Source organism: Phytophthora parasitica (genome assembly GCF_000247585.1).
Source record: "Phytophthora parasitica INRA-310 unplaced genomic scaffold supercont2.26, whole genome shotgun sequence".
Lineage (NCBI taxonomy): Eukaryota > Oomycota > Peronosporomycetes > Peronosporales > Peronosporaceae > Phytophthora > Phytophthora nicotianae.
The window spans coordinates 101153-103011 of NW_008649012.1; the positions used below are offsets into that span (position 1 = coordinate 101153).

The 1859-nt window shown below is 49.5% G+C and overlaps 3 protein-coding genes across 3 annotated transcripts; 1 reads left to right on the forward strand and 2 right to left on the reverse strand.

Moving 5' to 3' along the window:
* Positions 1 to 497: 497 nt before the first annotated feature.
* Positions 498 to 968, reverse strand: PPTG_22902 (hypothetical protein; the record flags this gene model as incomplete). Its single annotated transcript, XM_008907272.1, has 1 exon — positions 498 to 968. One exon carries the CDS (start codon positions 966 to 968, stop codon positions 498 to 500), a length of 471 nt encoding a protein of 156 aa, XP_008905520.1.
* Positions 969 to 983: 15 nt separating this feature from the next.
* PPTG_22903 (hypothetical protein) lies at positions 984 to 1274 on the reverse strand (the record flags this gene model as incomplete). Its single annotated transcript, XM_008907273.1, has 1 exon — positions 984 to 1274. One exon carries the CDS (start codon positions 1272 to 1274, stop codon positions 984 to 986), a length of 291 nt encoding a protein of 96 aa, XP_008905521.1.
* A 35-nt stretch (positions 1275 to 1309) lies between these two features.
* PPTG_22904 (hypothetical protein) lies at positions 1310 to 1730 on the forward strand (the record flags this gene model as incomplete). The annotated part of the gene is made up of 2 exons (XM_008907274.1): positions 1310 to 1329; positions 1385 to 1730. The coding sequence occupies 2 exons, from the start codon at positions 1310 to 1312 to the stop codon at positions 1728 to 1730; spliced, it is 366 nt and encodes a 121-aa protein (XP_008905522.1).
* Between the last annotated feature and the right edge of the window lie 129 nt (positions 1731 to 1859).

A 1859-nucleotide genomic window follows, 5' to 3' on the forward strand; every position in this document is an offset into this window, starting at 1 on the left:
TTTTCGTTTGCCTCAGCGCTTTCGATGATGATGCTTTCCATGACAAGTTTTTTGTCGATATCTACGCGGAAAATGGCCGATCGAGACTGCTGTTACGAAAGAACGCATGCCGGGGTCGATACCGATGAGAAACTTTGACGAATAGTCGGGCCCAAGCTTGAACAACTTCTTGGCGACCGTGTCTGCTTCAGCGATCTCTTCCGGCATCTTCACTGTCTTTTTTTTCTTGGTTTCTTCTCGGTACCAGCGGTCCCGTCGTTCTTCTTACGCTTTTTCGTTGACACCTGCTTTTCTACCACGGCCACCGAAGTTGTAGTCACTGAGCGTATCAAAGTGACCGACGCCCCGTAGCCGTTGGTTTTGATCTCGTCCACGAATTTGCGAGTCCGCGTTTCGAACTGCTCCACGTCGAAGATCTTCCGGAGCACTTCACCTTTATTCTTCTGGAAAGACTTCACGTGGGACGTTAAGTGATTAAACTCACTCTCCAAAAAATTCTAAGCTTTAGGATCATGAATACGACGAGCGAGGAGACCGTACAGCGTAGACGCTTTCAGTTTGACGAACTCGGATTGAAACGTCGTAGCCACTGGTGACAGAGAGTACACTCTTGCGCCCTTCGTATTCGGGTGCTTGTTCACAAACTTCGCCATGTAAGACAACATGTCGAACAACTTGCGAATGAAGTGTGCGCTGTTCGCTCGGATTTGCCACTGCCAAGGGACAGTCTCCAACCACACCCGCAACTCCGTTTCCACTGGGTCACTGGTCTCGTCCCACTCCGTCCATGCCTCCACCGTCTTGCCAGTGAGATTACCGTCTTCGTCTTTTTCGGGTACCGACTTCACACGATAACACCTATCCCCGAGTCGTTTCGTTTGTTTGTGTGAGAGTTCCAGCTTACCTTCTTCCGCGTACTTGAAACGAATGTACTGGTGCAACCGTCTCCGGAAGTGGAGAGCGATCATTTTGAGAGCGTTGACTTACATCAGCTTCGCCATCTCGTTGATCATAGGCGTTGCGTTTACGATGAATTCAGGTTCATATGACGACATACGTTCTCGTCCTGCCCAGTACAATTGACAAGTCTTGTGGAAGGTCTCGTAGTTTGTCATCTTCTTGAGGCGATCTCGCTTCTCGATGTTGCCAAGCGTGGCAACACAGCATCGATAAAAGAACATCTGCTCCAACTCGGGAACGTCGTCTCTCTCTTTCAAACATTGCAGCACGTGCAAGTTGGCGAGATGCCAGCCTTCCAGCTGAACTTGCTTCATCGCGACGCAAACTTTCTTGATCTCTTCGACTAGCCATGGGTGTCTACAAATACGAGTAAGCTTGCAAATCATGCTCGAGTGGATGTCCTTGGTGGTTTCTTTCAATCTAGAGGCCTTGAGCAAACATCGTTCACAGCCCAGACTTTGAGTCGGGGTGCGTCCTTGTGCTCAAAGGAAATGGACCCCGCCTCACCGCGTCGGAGAAACGGGCTCTTCGTCCTTTTCTCCAAGTGGACCGTGCCCCGGACAACAATGGTGAAGAAGCCGAGACGGACTCGCTTGTGCAGCGGCTCGAGAAGCAACGCCGTCTTGAAGCACGAGAAGCTCGGTACTGCCTCGTTGGCGGTGGACCGCTTCTTCAGTGTTGAGCGTTCAACTCTTGGACACGAGCGTAATGGCCTACGGCCCATTACGGTCGAAATGGGCCTTTTCCTGCGTGAAAGTTCCCGCTTTTGAGATGTTTCTGCTGTAGATCAACTCCTCTAGCTTATAACTTGCTAATCAATACAAGTATGAGTTGATCACCAATATTTATTTATCTCTAACAGATATTACATTATTTATGAAGTCGAATCGTAAGAAGAC